This window comes from Euprymna scolopes, chromosome 19, assembly GCF_053919585.1.
Source record: "Euprymna scolopes isolate OS-2025 chromosome 19, ASM5391958v1, whole genome shotgun sequence".
Classification (NCBI taxonomy): Eukaryota; Metazoa; Mollusca; class Cephalopoda; order Sepiida; family Sepiolidae; genus Euprymna; species Euprymna scolopes.
In genome coordinates, this window is record NC_136500.1 from 83,676,781 (window position 1) to 83,699,790 (window position 23,010).

At 32.4% G+C, this 23,010-nt stretch overlaps 1 protein-coding gene across 1 annotated transcript; it reads right to left on the reverse strand.

Annotated features, from left to right (window-relative positions):
• Window positions 1-437: 437 nt before the first annotated feature.
• LOC145239803 (RNA-binding protein 8A-like) lies at window positions 438-22,099 on the reverse strand. Its single transcript, XM_080103325.1, has 6 exons — window positions 21,945-22,099; window positions 14,538-14,597; window positions 9,427-9,504; window positions 8,533-8,669; window positions 4,824-4,954; window positions 438-555 (listed from the first exon to the last, which is right to left on the reverse strand). The coding sequence occupies exons 1-6, from the start codon at window positions 22,006-22,008 to the stop codon at window positions 498-500; spliced, it is 528 nt and encodes a 175-aa protein (XP_079959451.1). The 5' UTR covers window positions 22,009-22,099; the 3' UTR covers window positions 438-497.
• Window positions 22,100-23,010: the final 911 nt, after the last annotated feature.

Sequence of the window (23,010 nt, forward strand, 5' to 3'; positions counted from 1 at the left end):
GGGAAGATTACGTTGTAAATTATATTCTCCCCTCTGAGTGATAAGCTACATGTCCAAAGACTTCAGTTTGAGGCATTGGAGAGAGAACAGCAATTGATATATTGTCAGCCCATTGGAATTACTGTTGAAGACATCCACTGACCATCCTCATTGATCATGTCTCATAACCATAGAGGAGGATCAACTCAATGATATATATCAACCAAGGAGTGTGCTTAAGTCTCCCAATGTCCCACCAGGACCATTAGAGGCACACAAGATCTAGCAGCCCCAACTGCTGCACCCTACCCAGACAGAACAATGGTGAAGCTGATTTACACAAATGATTCCATGTCTTCCCAAACAACACATTATATCAAAAAGTTTGGTAGACCTGCTTCTGTGTATTGTGAAAAAAAAAAAAAGAAAAAAAAAAGAAGCTTATAATAAGAAAACAATTTTTTTTAATAAAGACATAAGATGAATAGTTTATTGGAAATGATGAATTTATACAAAAATCAGCGTCTGCGCCTATCTTCACGATCTCCTCTGTCTCTGTCACGATCACGCCGACTCCTGAAGAGAAAAAGAAAATGATAATAAAATCAAACATTAAATGTTGCAATGTGAGTAAAGAAAATTGGAAAGTTCTATTTATAGACACTGGTGATAGGAACTGACCAATCAAATGGAACCACGTTCTGCTATTGACAAATCAGAAACCAAGTACTAGATCTTTTAGAATTTGTGCACATAATTTTTCCTGTCCACACAAGCAAGATTTTTGCTCTTTGTCTGCAAACTTTTACACTTCAAAACTTATAAAAATTAGTTACCCACCGAAAACTATTCTTCGTCTCATGATTTATACAGATTGGCTACCCATCAGAAACTCTTCTAAAATTAAACATGGCTTTTAATTTTAAATTAAATATGAAATGAAACAAATTTATTTTCATTATCAGGTATTAATTTATCTGTGTTAGCCATTTAAAAGATCCAAAACTACTCAGAATTGTATCAAATTTGGAAGAAAGCACTCATGACACATAAAATATAAGGGGGGAGGGGTGAACAATATTATTGCTGCTTACTGATGATAACATATACTGACTGTTTTCATAGTTATATGTATAAACAAGCTGAGCATGCAAGGTCCCCCTCCATGAGTGAAAAATTTACTTTCATCATGACTAATATTTGTTCAAAATTTCAGAAAAAATTCAAAGAGTGGTTATTGGGAAAAGTGTGGGCAAACAAACAATTTGGAGGCAATTTTATTCCTATAATTGCCCCTGGAAGGGGGGGGGGAACCAATTATCCCAGAATATCTGTTCTGGCAAAAATTTACTTTCACCATGACTAATGTTTGTGCAAAATTTTTAAAAAATCTAAGGTGCGGTTATTGAGAAAAGTGCAAACAATTGAACAGGAGTGAATTATTACGTCCAATCCCTCATTTGTCGGGGGGGGGGGGGGCAATAAGTGTTCTTTTGTGTTTAATAGTAAAGGAGGTAATTCTGTATATATTCGAATGAACACGAGCAACAGCTGCTTTATTAGTATTGTCTGTAATTTAAACCCACCAACTAAAAAGAAAGGTTAGAAAATATACATAAAATATAAGTGTATTCTTATGTAAAAATTAATCAGCAAATGCAATGAAAGTGTTCCTGAATCCCATAAAAGGGCTATGAAAGCATAATCCCCATAAAATTTCAAATATATCCTAGTTTTATAAAATTTAAATCCTATGTATAAAATTTTCTGGGGATGACAATGGAAAAAATAAATATCTATATGCTTTCTATGTGCCGAATATTTACGTTCTACACCTAAGTGACCCATGGGGACCTTAAATCTAAGTGTATTAACATGTTTGCATGTGAACATATAATGGATGTAGTCCTGCGCTGCTAGATGTCCATTAAAGACGTTAATGACACTATTCTAAAATGTTACACAATAAAATTACTCTATTTAATAAGCATTAAATTAAGAGTATTATTAACATGATGTTGCATATGATCAAATCAATATGCAACTGGACAATGCCGGGTAGCCTTGCTAGTTTAATTATAAATGTTGCAAGTTGAGAAACAAAATTTATAAAGGAAATGGGAGTTTGGTTTTATTTAACAAGGTTTGTATGTAAGTAAATTGTTATTTGTGGTGGAAACACAAATTTATGTTGCTATGTGTATCCGTTTATAAGGATACAAACAGCCAATGTCAAAAAAAAGCTGTAATCGAGATGAATTTCTCAACTTGCTGCCTCTCTGTGTGGACAGAGCAACTAAACAATATCAATTAGTTTCAACTCAAAGTATAAATTAAGATACTGAGTACGATGGTGGATGTGGGGAGAGGGGGGGGTCATTCGTTGAAAAAAAAAAAAAAGTGATCTAACTCTCCGACCCACTTCATGAATCATTTAAAGTCTTAGGCTTCACAGCAAAATTAGCATTTTCAGAGAGAAGATGGCAAAGGAAGGCAAGGCAAGATAGAGAGGAGAGGAAGAAAGAAAAAACAGGAAACAATAAAGTGCAAGAAAGGAATAAAATCTAGTCAAAATAGCAACAAAAAAAGGGAAAGTTTTAGCAATATGGCAGAAATCAGCTTTCAACAAAAAAGTGAAGGACCATTCAAGGCTTCAGCAATTTAAACAGAAATCCATTTTCTGTATTAAATAAAAGCAGTCCTGATAAGTTTATGTTGCTCTTTGTATCTATCTCATCATCAAACAGAAAAGAGAAAATGTCACCAAGTGTCACTTGAGGCACTTTGGTGTATCATAGAGAGGTCAACATTATAATACAGGGTGATCTCAGACAAAATACCATCCATGAAATCATTAAAATTTACAATCTTTTCTGCAACAGAACCATATTTAAATAAAGTTCAGTTTATGCCCGATTTGCGCACCAAGTTTCAGTTATGAATCCCCAATAGTCAGGGATACAAATGACCAATAGCAAGAAAAAATTGAAATTGATATGAATTTTCCAATGTGTGGAGAAGGCAGTTATGACTAGAAATAAGGAACTTCTTTAACCATTTAAATGCATTATTTTATAACTGCATCTATTTGCTGCAATTTGACAGCATTTACACTTCCTATTTACTTGCCTTCCCCACAAGGGCAGAATTAAACACAAAATCATTTTTTAATGTGGAGGTAAATTCAGCTCCCGTAAAAAGGAGCACAGGCTAGATTAGAATACAAATAAAAAAATTGCATCAGTTTAGAAGGATCTCTCCCTCATCAACTGAGGGCAGAAAAGATGACGTCCAGATGCTAATCTTTGCTCGTAACCGAAAAACAACTCCAATCAGTTTTAACTGGGGAAGTTATAATTAAGAGAAAAACACCAGTGCATATGTGTGCATGGGTAAAGAAAGGAATCATTATTTGATGAAGCAACAAATTATATAATTCCCTTACTCCATTGATTAAAATTTTAGCTTTCATGATAAAATTAAAATTTTCAGTATTTAGTGAGAACTGAAAAAGAGGAAGAATATCCAGCCAAATAAAAATAAAATAAGGCATTAGCAATTTGGTAGTGGTGGGAGAGGGGAAGGATTTCGACCAAACAATCTGCCTTTTCTAGCTTTAAGAAAGTGGAGAACTTACATGCTTAAACAGTCTTGTGTTTTATTGTCGTTCAATGATAAGCAGGGACACTATGGTGATTGTTTCAGCAGAACGGGTTTCACGCTAGATTTTTTTTTTAATCTCAAAACAATCTCTAGACCATTACTGAATTAAAGAAAGCCATCCCAACCAGTGCCCAGAGAGGAATTATTTTCATAATTTTGCATGTTACATACAGGTATGCTTATTATTGAATAGTAATAAAAACAAAGACTGTTAAACATTCATGACTGAAACTAAGGCAAGTCAGACAGACTGAAGTCTATACCAAATATGGTTGGATTACAGAAAGGATTATGGATCTTATTAGTAATTACAATTTTTTTTTTTTTTTTTTTTTTTTTTATAGAGAATTGATTTGTTGGATCAAATCAGTTATCACAACATATACAAAGGGAGAGCTTAGGAGTTGAAACCTCATCTTAGAAACAAATATATATTTTTTTTTTATTCTTAGCTATATAATAATAGATGTGTGTATGTATGTGTAAATATTTAACTGATAAACATTTAACCTACCAATCACATAACGCTGAATTTAATAGGAAATACTAATCATACGTAAAGGATGGTTTATAACTAGTAAAATCTTTGTTTGGATGGGTGAATAATGCATACAGAAACATATCAGCAAGTAGAAATGCAAAAATGTTCATTTCAACTTGCAGACATTTCTTTTTTTTTTTTTTTTTTTTACTTTTTTCTGCGCATGCTTGAATTCAATTTATTTCTTCAAATCATTTGATATTAAATTTTTCTTACCTATCTCGTGATATCTATATTGGTAAAAGTACTAAATATTTTGGTTTCGATTCTAGCTAATGGCACCAAAGTCATTTTTTTTTTTTTTTTTTTTTACAAAAAATATTTTCAAATCACTACTATATATTAGGTACAATATAATATTCAAAAGAGAATCGGCTCTGTAATAATAAATATGAATTCTGCATGAATTAAAATATATTTAAGCGCACTTTACGGTCGGACAAGGCTGGGTGCCTCCACGGCTAGTTTTGTCCTAAAGTGAATCTAAATATCTCAAAGCAGAATGCTGCCATAAAAAGTGGATTGTTTGGTCTTACTTTTTTCTGTAATTTATGTAATATATGGAAATTAGGATTCTGGGCGATGTTAGGTAGCCCTGCTAATTTATATATATGTGATAAAAAGAAACAAACTTAATTACCTGCTTTTTCTTGGCCCTCTTACAAAACACCAATCAACATTGATTTTCTGACCTAACATCACAGAACCATTCAAAGCATCCATTGCATTTTGGGCTTCTTTAAAAGTTTCATATTCTACCATGGCGTAACCCTGCGAGAAAGAAGAAAACAAAATTGTCTCATACAGAAGTTCAGGTTCAGAATTCTGCCTATATTAAAATACAAAAATATATGATGTACATACCATGACGAAAAAAAACTATCATGTTCCAAAACTTATGTAAAGTGATTAAGTAGTTTTATTTTTATAAAGAAAATTATTTTTAAGCGATTAATGGGAATTTGTAGACATTACAACATAAATCCCACAAGTTTGAATTATTGAGTTATCTCACCTTTTTTTTTGCTTTTATTTTTTTAGATCGTTTTCAAAATGGCAGACAAGATGGCTACTTTTTGGTTACTCATAAAATTTGATTTCCTTATTTAAAAATGAAACTAATTTATCAATTTATGTGATTTCTGGAATATATTTTCATTTTGTCACGAATACGTACATGATACAGATTTTTCTCCATTTTTGTTTTTTAATAAAGGGGTAATTCTAGACAAGAACAAAGAAAATAAATATATAAAAAGGTTGGCCATTTGGCAGTGGTTAGCTGCAAAAGAAACTGGCACATTTTATCAACTAGTTTTGTGCAGTTTTTGTAGCAGTGACAAGGCAATCTACTGTGTAAAAGTTTGTCGTAGACAAAGCAATTTCTTTGGTAATATTCTGTATAACATTCAAGTTGCTAAATATTTTAATTTTATTATTTGTTTTTTTACCAAATTACAAACTAAGATGATCGCAACATCTCCAGACTCACAAAATCTAGAACACCCTTTTTCCTCTCGCATTTTTGAAACTTGCGAAAAAATAAATAAGTAAAAAAAAAAAAATGTTATTTAAATTTCGTATTAATTGGATTCTTTGGACACTTATCTTGAGTGTTATTTTCACATTTAAGTCAATGTAAGCTCTAATCTTCTTCAAGTATATCTTGTCAAACTGGCATCTTTCTGTCAAAAGTTAACCATGACTGGATAGAAGTTCTAAGTCATTTGTAATTGTATTTTTGAGTATCGCCTGCACTGAGGATTGATTTTTCCAGAGTGTAATTTACAACTGAATTTTTTACCAAGTACTTTATTCACTATGCCATGGGTCCTTTTGCAAGGACCTGTGGCATAGTGAATAAAGTACTTCCCCTTAACTCTACCACTAAATCTGGGTGGTAATCCCCTCCCCCATTCCAACAAACTGAGAAAGAGACAGAATAGCTTATACAAACTAGTATTTTTTTTTTTAAGAGGCAGTCAACCTTAGGGTGGAATGATAATCTATATATAGAAAAGGGAGAAGTAATTTGCTTGAAGCATTGCTGGTAAAAAAATATAATAGGAATAATAATATTAATAACAAATTAATATATGAATTAACAAAAACAATAATATAAAAATAAATAAATTTTCATTCACTGCTCCCCTGTTATTGTCTGTGTGACAACTGTCCTGAATTTGTATTCCTTATTCCGTTTCACGACAATCTTTTGGTTTGTTTTCTTTTTGAAAAGGAAAGGTATCTCTCGAAATTATCAATAACATTTTACCATTCTGGTTGTATTAAGCAGTGACTCCATATCTACTGATTTATGTGTGAAAGGTTTTGAAGAATAAATATGCAAAGATTCAAAAAAGGAATATTTAAAAAATAACTAGCAGGATCAGTGGAAATTTCAATTTAAATTAAAGTTAAATGAGACCTTTGTTTATATTTGTTCATATATCACGTCATTTCAACATCCCAGTATCCTACATTGCCAACAGCCTTCTTATACACTTACGTACATATTAAATATTGTTTGAATCAAACTTACGGATTTTCTATTTTTCCCCATTAGTTTTCAATTTCCTTTCATTATTAAAATAGTTTTAAGAAAACAAAAACTATAGTAGAAAAAAATAGAAGAATTACAATATCTTAAAAGTGTTTTAATTTATTTACAATTGTATTCAACTTTACCTTCTAGCATGTACATATTTTATTCGGATTTACAAGGTGCCTTAAATAAGTTTCCAGACATTTTTTGTATGGCCACTTTTATTGATGAACTCTCGTCCCCTTCAAAGTAATCTCCTCCGGCTGCAATGCATTTGTACTGTTCCAACAACTTCTGGAAGATCCCATGACCTCCCACAACACTAAAGCCAGCTTGATCGCTGCCATCCACCGAGTATTCACAGAGCTCCCGCTGGTACTTGTGGAAAAGGCATGCTCCCAGTTCTGGCCTGTGATTGAGGCTGAAAGTAGCTACATTGAATAGATGTCAGCTCGACTACATAATCAAGTTACCTGAATTGATTTTTTTCAGTAAAGTTTTTTTTAAATAAAGCTGTAGAGTTGTTTTCTTTAGTGCGACACTTTTATTGTTCGACCCTGTGATCATGGTTAGATTTAACTAATTCTAGATGCAGCTAAGTTTATTCGCATCACTTGTTGAAACTTGACTCCCATGGAAAGAAAAACTATTGCAGGTAAAGAACGAATCAATAAATTCATCTACCTTTCTAACACAATTGACTTCAGTCGGCAAACCAACACAAGTAAGCTGACGTATATTTGTCACATTGAGAAGATTCAAGCAGCTGTCAACAATTTTTTTCTTTACTTATATTCATCCCAAGCAAAACACATTGTCAGTGAGACATAAAAGGCTACTGTAAATTAGGGTTCATGCCCACAGAGACACTCTAAGCAGAGACATGAGTAGCGAAATGTTTGTTTACATTACATTTAAATTTCTGCATGTTAGTATTGTTGGGGAAGCAGGAAACTGGGAGGAAATTCCAAAATCTAGCAATTTAAGGGAAGAAATTATCAGAGTAGAAAATGTGGGATTTTGATGGTTTTGTCAACAATTTCACAAAATGCAAGAATCCAATTGTACGTGGTAGTGTCAGCATACAACATACATAACCTTTACTTTTTCTATGGCTGCAAAATGTGGTCAACGATGAAAGGGCATGAACCTGGTTGCAGTGCAGTGGATAGAGAAAATTGCAGGTCTCACTCTACTACAAGAATGCATATCACGCACGGTCAGTTATTTGAAACGTTTCAAAATGTGCCCCACGTTGAATGGTTCAAAGCTATGTGGTAGGCCATTTTAAAACATGTGATGATCTGATCCTGGTTGACAGCACGTGTGAAGTTTGAAAACAGACAGAGAGTCATTAATGAAACGTCTTGACTTTAACATGAGAAAAGTCAAAAAATGAAATTATATAATATATTAGAAGATGACTAAAAACTTTTAGACATCTTCTGACGGTAATTTTTATACCAATGCAGTGAATGAGTTTGTATTCAAGCATGCAAATGAAGGTTAATCCACAGGCATAACGTGGTTGTTATTGATAGGAGACACGAGTATGATACTATGAATGTCACCCCCCCCCCACCCTCACAGAGAGTCAGAATCCTGAGAGCATTAGATAATAATTCATTAAAAAAAAATTTTTTTTTTTAAAAGAGGAAAAATTGTTGGAAGTAAATGACTCAAAACAATGGTTAAAAGGCAGTAGGATGAATATCAGAAGTAGGATAGAAGTGTCCGAGAAACGTGATCATTTGTATACGACTTATTGTTATCGTTTTACATCGTAATTGTGTATTTCACTTACTTTTATGAAACCAGTTCGACGATCCAGGTTGACGTTGAGATTCTTTATTTCGCCATGCGTAGCAAATTTGTCATACACATCATCTTCTTGGGCCTCTTCATGCACCCCCGTTACAAAAAGAATCCAACCTTCCACAGCTGTGAAAAAGGCAAACAATTGAAATAGTACAGATACTGAATATTTCATGAAGGATATTTATTTTTTTTAAAAAAAACAACTAATCAAAATATCTTTTACTCAAAAAGGAATATTTAAAAAAATAATTAGAAGTATTAGTGGAAATTCCAAAGCAACTAAGAGATGGATTTAAAAAATGTGTACACTTTTCTGTTTGTTACCCATACCGTGGGTAATGCCAGATAACCCTACTATATTTTTATATAAATATTTTCACGGGAACAAGACCTCTAATAAATATTGGAATTTCTTTAAGAATAGAGTAATTAATCATTGAAACAAGATTCTTAAAAGTATCAACAGTTTTTTTTTTTTTAAATATTAACAGTTTTCATGAACAATATTGAGAGCTTACAGACGAGATATTTAGAAAAGAATCTCAAATTATACCAAGGTATTAAAAAAAAAAAAGGAAAACTGTTTTATGCTATATGTCAAAATTTTCTTTTTATTTCAAAAACTTTCTGAGCAAACATTACAAAACTTTTAACCTAACACAATAGTTAATTGGAACAAATATTAGAGCACTTGTGAAGTTTACAGACCATGCCGAAATAATACTTGTTACTTAGAAACCCATTCTTAAGAGAGAAGGAATTTTCACCTAACAATTTAAACAAAAAGTATAGTAAAAAGTGAATTTAACTTGAAAATCCAACCTAAAAAACAGCATGGCCTGTAAACTGCACAAGTACCAATATCTGAATGTATACTTACATCGTTGTGGACCTGGCCCTCCATCGTCATCAACATCCATGACTTCATAGTCTTCAACACCACTTTTCGTCTGCCCATCTAACAAAATAAGAAAGGTTTAGATGTTCCATTTTATGAAATAACACCATAGTAGTTTTTCTTTAAAAACAAATAAACTGAAGTATTTGAAATCAACAGTCATAATTCTTGATAGTAAATTGTGTGTACTTCTGCAATCCCCATAGAAACCATAAAAAATTAATACTTAATGGAAATAAAGAGATAAGTTTTACTTCATTAAATGTTAGCTCTTTGTACCAGCTGCTGTATCATCACCATGTTATGTAGGTGTAAAAAAAAAAAAAGAAAAGAAATAAAATAATCAAAAGGAAACAAAAGTTTTGAATAAATGTGTGAAAAGGTTGTCAGAACCAGAAAACGCCAAAGATGATGGGATATAAGAGAATGACAGAAAATTGAAAAAGCAGTCATGAACAAGTTTTTATAAAAACAACCAATTTGTGAGGTGAGTACTAAAAAAACGTCATAAACCCTTAAAATCTAATTTCGATAAAGAATTTCTTTTCTTTTAATGGATACATGGCATTTTTAAGGAATTGCAGCATATTTATGTGCATTTACTGCAGATTATTTGGAAACCATTAATTTTTGGAGATTTTCAGTAGCATAATCTAATTCCTAGCACAAAAATACACTTATATGGTTAATTTCATTGCTTAATCTTCTGTTTTAACAAAGATATAGCATTTTTACTGAAAAAGTAGTGTAAAAAATGTGACAAAACGCATATAAGAGGGAAAAATATCCAAACGTGTGAAGCACAAAAATAGTCATAACTTACTTAATTTTAATTGGATATAAAAAATTTAAAAAGATTCTTTCTTATCTCATCAAACTCTTTCGGTAGATGCCAATATTGAAATATTTTAAGCTATTTCAATTTTTTCATGTGTATTGCTGTGCAAATGGAGGAAGGAGAAACGCAACCAGGCAAAATAAACATGTGGCAACAAGAGACTTTTTTTAAGTGGTACCAAAAGTAACAGTAATAAATGCTTATGTTAAAAAAGAAATGCCGACCCGGATTTTTATTTATTTCTTTGTAACTGCAATGTTATACTAGCACCTTACTTGTAATTTCCTTAAGAGTATGGAGCCTTGCAGCTCCCACTATGCCTATTTTTGTCGGCGCTTTATGTAATGTATATGTAAATCTACATATATAAAAGGCAAAATGTGTGTGACCATTTTGTGTATGTCTCGCAAAGGCTTTTCTCACACACGGTCCCGGGGGAGTTACGATCGCTTAGAAGTGTTTATATAGGCCGTAGACAATAATATCTAGGATTTGGGAAAGTGCGTTGCGTCTAGATTTATTTACATCGACTTTTACAAAATTATTGCTATTTTGACTTCTCACGTGTTGATTCCGCCTTTTCGTATAAAAAGCGAAACTAATTCAAAGCCAAGGGAGCGTTCTCGGCATCGCGCCGGGAAACGTCCAGAAGCAATCAGCTTTGATCAATGTGGGGCCAAACTCCTCTCATATCAAACAATTGCTATTCAATCTGGACAATGAGGCCCCTCCCCAACATCTTGGGGAAAAAAAACAGTCAAAGTTGAGTAAACAAACCTAAGTTAACTGCGTGACTTCTATTTGACCTCAATAATTAGGTCAAATAGAAGCAGCAGAGTTAACTTTTATTGCTGCCACCTGTCAATAGTTAAATAAATTCAAACGTGCTTCCCTTGTATGTCTCCGTGGCCCAGTGGTTAACGTCGTACGTCTTTTTTTCACACTTTAATTTCCAACTTTGCCTCAAGGCTTCGGGTTCGATCCTCATACTCACCTACCAAAACTTTTTTTTTTTATTTTACCCCCCCCCCGAGTTTTGATTTAACCAAAACCACACACACCTCAAAACACCCGGGCATCGCCTGGTACCCCCCGCTAGTCTATATATATAAAAGCGAAAATGTGTGTTTGTATGTGGGTGCATTTTTGTGTATGTCTGCAAAAGGTTTTTCTCCGGGAAGTGATTGGTCAGCTTGCCCCTTCTTAAAACTTTTTATATCACGTCTAAATCATAATATCTATGAGTTAACAACGGGGTGGTCGCCTGTCTATTTAATTTGCCTGACTTTGAAAAGCTAAATATTCTACATTTTCGGATCGCCGCATGTGGATTCGGCTTTTTCGTATAAAAGTGAAACTAATTTGAAGCTGGCGGCATTGTTCCCGGCACGATCACCGGGAACGCCAAAAGCAATCAGCTTTAATCAATGCGGAGTTTCTCCTTATATCAGACAATTGCTATTCAATTTGGACAATCCCCTTTTTATGGGGATCTGCCCCCCTCCAACATCTTGGGGGGGGGGGGAACCTGCCCAATAGTAATAAAAAAACTGCCCCAAAGTGAAAATTAACTTGACCTCATTAAGTCATTAAGTACGGCCACCTGCCAATTCTTAACACTTAAATAAATTCAAACATGTTTCCGTTACTATTTCTTGCTGGCCGAGTGGTTAACGTCGCACATTTTTTTTCACACTTTATTTTCCAACTTCGCCTCAAGGCTTCAGGTTTGATCCTTCCTACTTACCTACCAAAACGTTTTTAAACCTTCCTCCCCCGCCCCAAACACCCGGGCAATGATTTTTTTTTATTCTTTTGTTTTGATTTACCCAAAAGCACACACACCTCTAAACATCCGGGCAACACCGGGTACCCCCGCTAGTAATCTATAAAACCCCTGCAACCAACCTCTATAGGGTCAAAATGAATCTTTCATCCATTTTCACGACATTCCTTTTATTTTGCCCTCCTTTCTCTCATTAGTTAATGTGATTGATTACTTCCACGACAGTTCCCAGATTATGCATTGCTTGGAAATAGAAAAGGACATGTAACGGATTTAGTTTATTCGTTTTTGGAACACACAACGATGTGGCACGATGACCTGTGTGATATCTTACGAAGCTGTGTTTTGGTGATTGTTGCTCTATTCTTATTGCTTTAGGGTAGGATCAACAAAACTTTCAGACTACTTGATATACAATTCAGAACAAATATATCATTTGTCCATATCCAGATCAAATATTTTTAGTTTTCTGAATTTTAAAAAGTTTTGTTTCATCTATAAATTCATTGCAAATAGATCCTTACAGCTCTTAATTTTATTATTTTGAAATTAGTTTTTTTTTTTTTTTTCTCAAAATTGAATTCTATAAATTTTGGCTTTTTTTTATATTGTGTTTTATTAAAAGCTATCAGAACTTGTGCACCAATACGGAGGTATGACACAAAGCCAGAACAGATTCGGTAAAGGACCCTACTCCATCATAAACAAATTAAACTATGGTTGTTAGTAGAGAGGGAGTCACTGACTACTGTGATGAAAATCAAATCATCTGGCTTCCACTGTCGGCCATTGTATTCCCTTAATCCAATAAACAAATGTGAACAACCAATCAAATTGACCAGAAGAGGGTCTGTATTTATGTAGGATAGTCAAAAGAACGAATGCTAAATGTACGGAATAAGTAAACACGGACGGCACAGTTGTGAAAAAATGTGGCAAATGTATAAAACTTCAGTCTCGCCGAGGAGAGTGAGAGGAGAAAATAATGAGTAAGTATCCTACTACCACCTGTAAATATGATTTGTTTAGAAAGTGACTCTCCTTAGAACTACTATAGGAATTTATGACAATTATATAATAGGAATTTATAATAATTAATAAAATCAACGTATAATATCTGCAAAACTTACATCAGGTATTGGCAGATAGTGTGACCATATTGAATTTATATATGGCATCTGTGTTTGTATTGCTATAAAGTTTTATTCTAGATGGGAAAAATTGTCTATTTTACAAATTAATGGAGAAAAGTTTAAATGTTGCATAACCTTTTAGTGTTTTCATCTGATAGGTATAGAAAGTAGGCTATCAAGTGATATGAATTTTTTTTGGTTGGAATATGAAGGATCAATTTACAATAAGTTCACATAGCAAACTGAAAACAATTTCAAAATTTAGAAAAAAAATTCAAGAAAAATTAGTGATAGACTATTTAATGGATAGTAAGCAGTGAAAAATATTCACAATTTTTTTTATGATTACTTTATGTCTCAGTTTCTACTGCAAAACTCCACTAATTAAAGTTATTAAATGTAATATTACAATAGTAATATGCTATTAAATGGTTGTTATTGGTTGTCAAAATGAAGAACTAACGTTTATTAGATGGTACATTTTCTTTCTCTTCAGTCTAATTCCCACAGAACTTTTTCTTACCATTTGCATCCAACTGTCTTTCCTCTCACTATCTGTGTCTTCTTATTTGCTTTTTCTACAATCAAAGCCATACTGTCGCCATTGACAAATCCTTATTCTAATATAGTTAAACGAATAATGGTTGTGTATATAAGCTGAAGTAGCCGAGACAAACGCGAGCCAGTGTGGTTGTTTAGCTCCAGATGAATCAATCATATTCGTCAGATTTGTGCAATGGCAATTATAAAATATTAATATCTCTGCACGACTTTATGGAGCAACATGTATCAACAACTGCAACAAAAACAATTTCATTTTTTTTTTTTTTTTTTTCATGGAAATCACTCCAGGCAAGGTGTGAAATCACTTGATGTAAGGCGCTAACAAGAACGAAAGATGACTATTGCAGAGACAGGATATACCTAGGAGGAAAACAGTCAGCAGGAAGAGAGTTCCACAAGCTTGCAGTTCTTGGAAAGAAGCTACTGAAATAAAAAAAACTACATTAAAAATAAGGTATCAATACAGTAACTTGACAGAGATCACTAGACCAAATCAAATGAGCTGGAACAAAGAAAGCAGAGAATAGATCAGACAATTCTGAAGTGATTGCAGAGAACAAAGGATGGGACCGACCAAATTACAGATGCATTTCTGCACTTAATCAAAGACTCAAGTGGGACAGATTCATCAGCTCAAATATGACAACCGTACTCCATACATGGTTTGATAGTAGATTTGTAGAGATAAAGAATAGCCTCACACCTGAGGTTATTCTTTATATTATTTGACATAGAAAAGAATAGGAATGAAATATTGAAAATAAAAACTCACCAGCTCCAAATCCTCTGCCTTTCCTTTTCTTAGCATTTTCTTTTAATTTCTGAAGACCCTCTGAAAAGAAGAAAACAAATATTTTTAAACCATGTAGAAACAAAAAAAAAAAAAAGAATTCTTATTAAGAAGCATATTTCAGTCGCATTGAAATTTTAATTAAGATTCTACGTTAATACTGTTAATCCTCATTTAATGTTGTCCCGATGGCAAAAAATTGGTACCTTCTCCATTTGGTTTGTTTTACGAAATATCAACCATCCAAGGGTTATTTAAACTGTATAAATGAAACGGTAAATATATTTGTGCCTGTTTGAAAATATATAACCAATAAACTCTTAAACAACTGCTCACATAACATTGAAATTAATAAGAAATAGTAATCATACATCAAGGATTGTTTATAACAAGTAAAATCTTTGTTTGGATGGATGAATAACACGTGCAGAAATATGTTGGCAAGTTGAAATGCAAAATATTCATTTCAACTTGCTGACATATTTCTATTACTTTTGCACCTATCCAAATTCATTTATAGTTTGAAGTGGTTTAATTAAAAAAAAATTATTTTTATCTGTCAATAGCTCAAATGGAAGAGAACATGGTTGGAGTGCTAAATGTTTTGGTTTCAATTCTAGCTGATGACATCCAAATCATTTTTTTTAAATCTTTTGAAATCAGTACTGTATATTAAGTACAGTGTAACATTAAATAGTCAATTGGTTCTGTAATAATAAATACAAAATCTGCATGAATTAAAATTTATTTAAGCGTCTTTTACAACTGGGCAAGGCCAAGCAACCTTGCTAATACCAAATAAAAATGTCAACTTCTATAGGTAGGAGAATTATTTATACTCCTAGAAAACATTTGTCTCGGAAAATATTAGTCTTAGAAGGAAATTTCCCCAAAACAGGATAACAGAGCATCCTAAGGAAGCACCCAACCAGTGACACCACTCCCAGAAAACATTCTTCGGCATTGGTAATCCTCTTCGTTCTCAGAATGATTAAACCTCAGCCACCGTTTTTTAGCATTTTGAAGAATCTGATTGAATAATACAGTTTGGGATCAACTTATGGATACTACACCGATTGATTAGACTGGACCATTTCAATTTACTGTCCAGCAAGAGATAAAGCTACTAAGATCCTGTCCTAAGGCATTACATACTGCCACCCACAGCCTACAGGTGGCTCCATTTTTTTTTTTTTTGTTTGAGGGGGAAAATAAATCTTTTGAAGAACATTTCAGAAGGTTAAAGTTGATGTCAATGCTGTTTCCTTTTTTAATCCTCCATTATTTTCCGTGCTAAATTCTTGATCAAATCAGACATTTTAAGATGGTCTGATAAAATAGTAAAAAGAAAAAAAAAAAAAAAAAATTAAACATGAGTTTAAAATAAGTAATTGGCTTTCTTTCTCTTATCTTCTCTTCCCCAGACTTTGCAGCTCACTGAATGATATGAATAAAATATCCATCTTCTAAAAAATCCTTTGCTGAATTAATTAATGTAATAAGCATAAGATGACTTTTAACTGTAGTTATGAAATTGTTATCAGTTGTCTGATCATCACGACACACAAAGGTATGATTTTGAGTTGAAGTGAAATGACCTTTTATAAGTATAGGAGTCATCAACATAAAGGCATTACTTAAATTTAATTTAGTTGAAATAAAGTGTTTTTTGTGGAAATATGAAGAAATAAATTGGATGAAAATGCTTCTATATAGACCAACAATTATAATTAGTTATTACATAAATACAATTAAAAAAATTTATTAAGTAATGACTAGGGCTATGACAACAATATTCTTTTAATTGTTTTGACTCGAGTATATATCCAACACAGTTAATCAACCGAGAACCACATCACTTTATATAAAAGCATAGGATATCAACAGATACACACCCAAGAGTGCAAACAATGAAAAGAATATGCTGTTGTCCTAGCCCTTGTAATGACAACATATTTAATTGTCTCTCTAAGCAAACATCCATCAGTGTTTCCCAATGCCGGTGGGTCAAATTCAATGACAATAATTTGCTCAAAATATCTTGGAGACAATTTTATGGCACAAAGTTATTTCCTTATAAAAATCTTCAATTTCTCTTTGAAATGTCTATTTTCGAGATGGAAATTTGGAGCATTTTTAACAAAACTAACAAAAATGGGATGAAAAAAATATACAACAAATAAATGTTATCAAAGTCATGTCATGGGAGGACATTTTGACATATTAAGATATTATAATTTCTTATATTATTAAAAAAGTATAATTATTACCATTAAAAATATTGCATTAAAATTAGAATATAAACATTTCTTTTTTGAGATCTTGAATATTCCAAGTTGTGGTGTTCCATTTGAAGCATTTCTGGAACTTTTCATTCACCAAAACTATAAAAGAATGCTGATTGTGCCAACTCTTCAGTTAGTCAGTAAAAGAGTCAGATTGAGTTGTTACACCGATCCAGGTTGTCAGATGCTAACTAGATTAACTCCTGCTAATATTTCCTGGGATTCAGTTGTAAAAATTGGTTGCTATATCGTTCGCTTACTTTCTCGCAATTTCATACAAAATGGCTACCAGTGATAACATAAGAGATTACATTGCATAATAAGGATCTTAATATCCGGAAAACTACTTGTCTATGCCAAATTTAAATGTGAAATTCGTTTTCAGCATACTCCAAATTTTTAAAAGTCGTCATAATAAAAATGAGTGTTAAAAGTGAAAAGAGTAAAAAATTATCGAATGATAAATGTTACCTTATGCCACAACACAACACCGACCACTCTAATCTTGCTTTTTTTGTTTTAGAGGTATTCGACAACGAATCTGATAATCAAACCTGCCGCAAATTTACCGTTTGCATGGTATGCGCCCCTGAACCCTGGGACTATTTTGCGTCATATCACTGTCTTCAGTAGTGTTTTCTTATACGATGTGCACGTGCGTAGTGAAGTGACTTATCACATCGCGGAGAAATCTTTAGCAGATATTTGAAATAAGAAAGTTTTCAAAAAAATAAATAAATATGGTTCATTTTTTGTGTTACGTAGTTTTTAATGCTTTTTAATTGATCTAAAAAAGTTTTCACGAGTTTACAAAAACATTTTTATGTTTTTCATTCTTTTTGGGGAGAGTGGTATTCAATTATAGAACTTGTGTAGACCGCCACCACACCACACCACACCACCCCACCTTTGTCCCAATGTAAACAGAATTTTTGTGAAATCTTAAATTGTATTCTACTCGCGTTACTCACAGAAAAATAGTTAATTAAACTGCGGAAGCCTGTTAAACTACACAAGTTTTATAATTGAATACCGCCCAAAAAGAACAAAAAACATAAAAATATGTTTTTGTAAACCGCTTGTGAAAAGTTCATTTTTTAGATCAATTAAAAAGCGTTAAAAACACAGACAAAAAAAAAACAAAAAAAAAAACATTTTTTTTTAAACTTTTGTTATTTTAAATGTCTGCTAAAGATTCCTCCGCAATAAGTCACTTCACTATAAGAAAACACTACTGAAGGTGGTGAAATGGCGCAAAATAGTCCCAGGATCCAGGGGTTCATACCATGCAAACGGTAAATTTGCGACGTGTTTTATTATCAGATTCGTTTTCAGCGACCTCGAATACCTCTAAAATAGAAATTAGAGTAGGCACCGCCAAAAATGGCCGAAAAATCAAGTTGTTGTTGTTTTTTAAAACGAAATTACATTTATTAAAATCCATTATTTCTGAGTAACTTTTTTTTTCCAGAAAGATAAAACCCTGAATTTTATCATATAGAAAACAGAATAATGTAAAACTTTTTCTATTTTTAATTAAATTTTAAATGTTAAATTTTCCCAAAAAATTAACAATTGACATTTTTTGTCTTGCACAAAAAACGTACATAAATATTTTTTAAAAAAGGTTTTTGAAATAATTAATTTATTTATTTGTTGTCTAAGATTTAGGATGATTTTCTATGAGAATATGCAAAAATATTATAATATAAGTACTTGGATTTCAAATAATTCCACTTATTCATATAGACAACCAGTTACTTCGCGTCGATCTAGAGTCTAGATCGACACTGTTTACGTTTGTATTCGATAAAAAGCAAACTATGGAAGACCAAACAGGCCAAAAAAACTTATTTTTCAGTAACGAAAATTTCAATGTATTATTAACGCTGAGGCTGGCCAGTACCAGATGGGTGACCATTTGTATGAGTTTGGTTTTTAATGTGTATGTGTGTGGCGGCCAGGCTCCCCAAAATGGGGGAGGGGCAATTTAAAGCAGAATAAAAAAAAAATTATTTAAGCGCGTTTGGTCCACCGTAGTCGAAAGGCGGCAAACGTTTTCAAACGGGATCGAAAAAATGCTATTTTTAACACAAAGGGCACAATATTTATCGAATTTTTTTTTTGTATCGATTCTTCAAAGCATGCCCTGTTTAATAATGGTCATGCATTATTCGGCTAGTTAAAAAAAAAAAAAAAAAATTGTTAATTTATTTATCAAAGATTTTAAAATGGCTTTTTTCGTATAAATATTAAAAAATATTTTTTGTTTTGCTTAACTTAAATTAATTATTTTACTTAACATATTCACCAAATTTCACACTTCAAAACTCAAAAGCGGGATAATTAAACACAATCGAAGTTCTGATATTCAGACGTCAAAATAAGGTATGCAAACAATTTTTTTTTTTTTTTTTTAAATCTATATTTCTGTCCTTACAACAACACAATATGTTGTGTTCAGTTTCAGATGATTACTTTAAGCATATTTGTACCACCTCAAAACAAGGGGGGTTTTGTAAGTAAAAAAAAAAATATATATATAAATATCGTTTATGAAAAATAAGTACACTGTTATAAAGTTCATTCTTCTCTTAATAATCGCTGAAAATTTCGTATTGATCGGATAATTACCTGATTTTTGGTAGATTTTTAAAAAGACGGTCCGTCAAAAAGTACTTACTTTGGGGTCCCTTTCATACACTTGCACCCAGTTAGAAATTGTAAACAAAACTTCTACGAAAGAACCACTGTAATTTGTTTTACTCTTTTTAAAAGAAAAGGGTTTGTATTACTGTACACATAGATTCAGAAAAGTTGTCAAAAAACAAATATATAACAAATAAATGTTATCAAAGGCAAGATAAGTTACTTTTCTACCAAACTGGATATATTTTTTGTGTTTTTATTCAATGTAACATGTTTATTCATCTCGAAAAACATGCAGTGTTTACCGATGTATTGGAAAATTCAAAATGGCGCACGACTCTCTCTTTAACATGGTAAGTTTGGGAAAAGGTGTTATAAATAATAAACTAGACAAAATACTCTTAAAAAAACAACGAATATATGTCAAGTTATGTCACGGTAACATATATTGAGCGAATTTCTAACAGTATTTTGTCTAGTTTATTATTTATAACATTTTTTCCCGAACTTACCGTGTTACAGAGAGAGAGTCGGCTGCCATTTTGAATTTTCCAATACATCGGTAAACATTGCATGTTTTTCGAGCTGAATAAACATGTTACATTGAATAAAAAACACAAAAAATATATCCAGTTAGGTAGAAAAGTAACTTATCTTGCCTTTGATAACATTTATTTGTTATATATTTGTTTTTTGACGGCTTTTTCGAATCTATGTGTATAGTAATACAAACCAAAAATGTAATCTTCAACTAGTATTTTGTTTAATTTTCGACTTTTTGAATGATATTAAGAGTCCTTGTGTAATACTTGTGGCAGCCATTTTATCTTTTTATTCTAACTGAACAGAGTAAACACGCGGTTTGTTTTGAACACCAAAACGCTTTAAAGGTGTTAAAAACATAAAACAACGTGTCCAAGTAGATAGAAGAATAATTTATCTTGCCTTTTGTAACATTTATTTATTGCATTATTATATACTAGCGGGGGTACCCGGCGTTTCCCGAGTGTTTGTTTCCGGGACGGGGGGGGGGGAGTTTTAAAAAATGTTATGGTAGGTAAGTAGGAAGGATCAAACCCGGAGTCATGAGTAAAAGTACGAAAATAAAGTGTGAAAAAAAAAAAAAAACATTTGCCACGTTAACAGTTCGGCCACCAAGAAAAGTCCATTCCAGTTGTTTAGGAAAAAAAAAAAAAAAAAACGACTACGGTAGGTCGGCGCGAACGTGAAAATATAATGTGAATTGTCCAGCACGCTAACCACTACGCCACAGAGCACTGCAGCTTTAGTGATTTTAAATAACTTCACATGAAAGAACTACGAAGCCAAACCGGTGTTCTCTTCTCAACTGTTCCTTGTGAACGATCCCCAAACGGTGTTAAGTGGTGGCAGGGGGAGGAGGAATTTATTAGAGAGAAAATATTTTACCACTTCCATTGATCTTAACCGATTTTGGCCGTGACTTCTCAGCAGAAAAAGTATAGAAATCTAAGATTATCGAGGAATTTGAGAAATAATAAGCCTATAACACATCTCAGATATTGTTCTGCCGTTTGTGCATATTATATTTGCATGTAATATCTTGATTTTTAATCCTATTAATGTCAAAATCATACGGGAAAAATGAGTTCATTTTATTTATATAGAGAAGATAGAGATAGAGAAGAAGAGAAGATACATATCCCTTTTGTTGCTGTATTAACATACCCGAATCCTCTTTTGGGACAGAGGAGGTACTTTAATAGAATCACCCCCGGCTCCAAACCGGATTTGGTACTGGTGCACTTATTGATCGGTGCTGAAATAACAACGTATTATTTAAAAAGCCATTCTTAACATGGGGAGGGGAAGGGTGTTTTGTACCTATTCTGTACTTTAACCTTACAATTTAATAAAAACAGATATAAAACTTTAATTAAACTTGAAAATACTATTAAAAAAATAGTGCGGATCAATAAGTGCATTAGCACCTCGGGTTTTCCTCCAGTTTGTAAACTACTTTTTATTTATAATTTTTTTTATTTTTAATTATAAATCCCGAGTTAGAGTTAAATCTATAAAACCATCCGATTTGAGTCGGGAGTAAATCGATAAAATTACCCCCCTTTTTTTTACCGCCGGTGTAAAATTAAAAAAATAAAATTCCGAAATGAACCTCACTAAGATGAAAACAATTTTATTTTAAAATCTCGATTATTCCTTAAATATGATATTATTTACTTTTTAAAAATAAACATACAAATCATAAAGTATGAATTTATTTAAAAAACAAAATATCTTAAACTAATTACCACTTTAAATAATTTCAATTTCTTGAAAATAATTCATGTCGTCGAAAGTAATCGCGTCTCCTATTAATGATAACACGGGGCCTTTTTTCTTGGCATAAACTGCAAATAAAATAGATCGACCATTACAACTGCCGAAAAAAAGAGAGAAATTGAAATATACTTACGATCTCCCTCCTCGTCTACTTCGAATTCCTCAGCAGCTTCTTCAAGATCAAGTACATCAGCCATTTTACTTTGTCTATTTTTAATTTTTCTTAATTCTTATTACAATTATCTCCCTTGAAGCTTCATCCCGGAAGTAGAATTAAAGAGCGAAATAACAGGAACAGTCAATTTGCAGATTATTTTGTAAACCCAAACGAAAGTAAATGTCTAAAATAAGAAAAAGAAAGAAAAAATTATTCTGGGCTGTGTTTTTTTTTTTTTTTTTTTTTTTTTTTTTTAAATTTTCACAGTGAAAAAAGGTTATTAACACCATCTGACAGTTCACCCAAAAAGAAACATGAAAATGAACTTTTTTTTGTAATTACATGTAAACAACGTGAAAAACTGGACGGTAAAATAAATAAACATTTGGGTCAATCAATTTCTACGACGTGCCCCAGCGTATTATAAACACCCCAACCTCTCCATGTTAAGAACGGCTTTTGGAATAAACACCCCCACAACCTCCCCATGTTAAGAACGGCTTTCGAGGGTGGGGGTATTCCGAAAGCCGTTCTTAATAGGGAGGTTGGGGTGCTTATAATATGCTGAGGCTGTGGCAGTGGGGCAGGCAGGGGCACGTCGTAAAAATTGACCAACATTTTATAGTTTTAAAAGCAATATTAATGAATCACAACCCCCCCCCTAAAACGCACACACTCAAAATTTATCTCCTTTAGAAAAAAAAAAAAAAATCGGTAAACTGCAAAGACGCTGCTAGACATGACCTAGAAATTATTAAATTTAAATTATTAAAGTTAAATTTATATGCAAAACTGATACTTGCCCCCTTTAAATTCCTAAGTTTTTGTTTTTGTTGTTTTTTTTTTTGATAATTTACAGGATGTGTAATCGCCTAAAAAGTAGAATCTCATTTTTTTTTTTAGGAAGGTGGGGTGGGGGGGGGATCTAGCTGAGAATGCTTATCTCGATCTTATTTGTTGCTATAGTAATTTAAAAAAAATGTTTTGCTGAGTTGGCCCATTAAATGCCTTGCTAAAGCTTGTTTCCTTAACTGGAAAACTG